The sequence below is a fragment of the Limulus polyphemus genome, unplaced genomic scaffold (assembly GCF_000517525.1).
Source record: "Limulus polyphemus unplaced genomic scaffold, Limulus_polyphemus-2.1.2 Scaffold82214, whole genome shotgun sequence".
In the NCBI taxonomy this organism is placed as follows: domain Eukaryota; kingdom Metazoa; phylum Arthropoda; class Merostomata; order Xiphosura; family Limulidae; genus Limulus; species Limulus polyphemus.
In genome coordinates, this window is record NW_013747810.1 from 1 (window position 1) to 1448 (window position 1448).

Here is a 1448-nt window from a genome sequence, read left to right on the forward strand (position 1 = left end):
GGTGGTCATCAATTTGGTTATTCATAGCTCCTATCTACTGTTTTATTTCTCAGAGTCCCCCAAGAGAGCATTGGAACGGAGTCCTGAAAGGTTACTACGTCAGCTACAAGGTCAAGGACTCTTCAAGTAGATTCTCTTATGAGACTGTGACGAAAGATGACGTCACAGACAAAGATGAAGAAGAAGTAACAATTCAAGGTTTGAACGTTGGAACAGAATACATAGTGACTGTGAAAGCTTTTAATAGTGCAGGAACCGGACCTTCGTCAGAGGAAGTGATGTCTGCCACTCTCCGGGGAGGTGAACATATTTTTAAACATGTTTTAGCTACTTCTGTTTTTGTTAACTGAACTGGGTATGTAAACAATACTGACCTGTAAAAATATTAAATCTCTATGTAGTGGATTAAACCAATCTTTATCTGTAATGTATTTCTATGTTTACCAGATTTTTCTCATTGAGTAGAATCATCTAAAACAAACTTTTCATCTTTATTGAATAGATCCACCGTCAGCTCCGGACCTAAAACTTGTAAGTGTAGACTATGATGCTATGAAGTTAGACTGGGAAACCCCACAGATCAGTTTACCTGTTTTACGTATGTATATTCAAGAAATCTTTGATTACGTAGCTAATCACTGAATTAATACTTTCATTATTCTCTTTTTTACTCAAACATTTTCAAAGATGTGAATGAAAGTAACTTTAGTGTAGTAGTAATGGTTTAGTTATTATTTTATATCACATCAGTCAGTTATTCAAACTTTTCATCATTCAAATACTTCTCAAGCTCTCTATGGGTGTTTAAGTGTCATTGAACTTTCTGGTTATATCTTTCTCTATTTTAGCACCAATGGTTTTGAAGCTAAGTAGTAACGACTTACTTGTGGTCTGATGTTAGATTAGTCGGGTTCTTCATGTCACTCATTATAGTCATGTGATTTTCAGAATACAATTTAGAAATCAAAGAAAATGGCAAAAGAAAACAGCAGCTCCACCTGCCAGGAACAATAAACAACTATCAGGTAATGCATCTAAAGGCAGGATCAAAGTATGAGGTCAGCTTGGCTGCTTACAATGTATTTGGAAAAGGAAGAGCTTCAAAACCTATTGTGGCTTTTACTGAAAGTAATGGTAAGGAAGAATGGGTCACCAAGTGTGTTGAAAGTAATGGTTGGAAGAATGGGTCACCAGGTGTGTTGACAGAATTGGTTGGAAGAATGGGTCACCAGGTGTGTTGAAAGTAATGGTTGGAAGAATGGGTCACCAGGTGTGTTGAAAGTAATGGTTGGAAGAATGGGTCACCAGGTGTGTTGAAAGTAATGGTTGGAAGATTGGGTCACCAGGTGTGTTGGAAGAATGGGTCACCAATTGTGTTGAAAGTAATGGTAAGGAAGAATGGGTCACCAGGTGTGTTGAAAGTAATGGTTGAACATTAACTTATCTTT

The 1448-nt window shown here is 37.1% G+C and overlaps 1 protein-coding gene across 1 annotated transcript; it reads left to right on the top strand.

The window, feature by feature from the left end:
• Nucleotides 1-20: 20 nt before the first annotated feature.
• LOC111084603 (pikachurin-like) lies at nt 21-1423 on the top strand. The gene is made up of 4 exons (XM_022381265.1): nt 21-300; nt 503-598; nt 949-1194; nt 1233-1423. Exons 1-4 carry the CDS (start codon nt 279-281, stop codon nt 1277-1279), a joined length of 411 nt encoding a protein of 136 aa, XP_022236973.1. The 5' UTR covers nt 21-278; the 3' UTR covers nt 1280-1423.
• Nucleotides 1424-1448: the final 25 nt, after the last annotated feature.

Coding starts and splice junctions, on each gene's coding strand:
- LOC111084603 (XM_022381265.1), top strand. CDS start 279: ATGTCTGCCACTCTCCGGGGAG. Junction 301..502: donor GTCTGCCACTCTCCGGGGAG/GTGAACATATTT, acceptor TTTATTGAATAG/ATCCACCGTCAGCTCCGGAC. Junction 1,195..1,232: donor TTGGAAGAATGGGTCACCAG/GTGTGTTGACAG, acceptor ATGGGTCACCAG/GTGTGTTGAAAGTAATGGTT.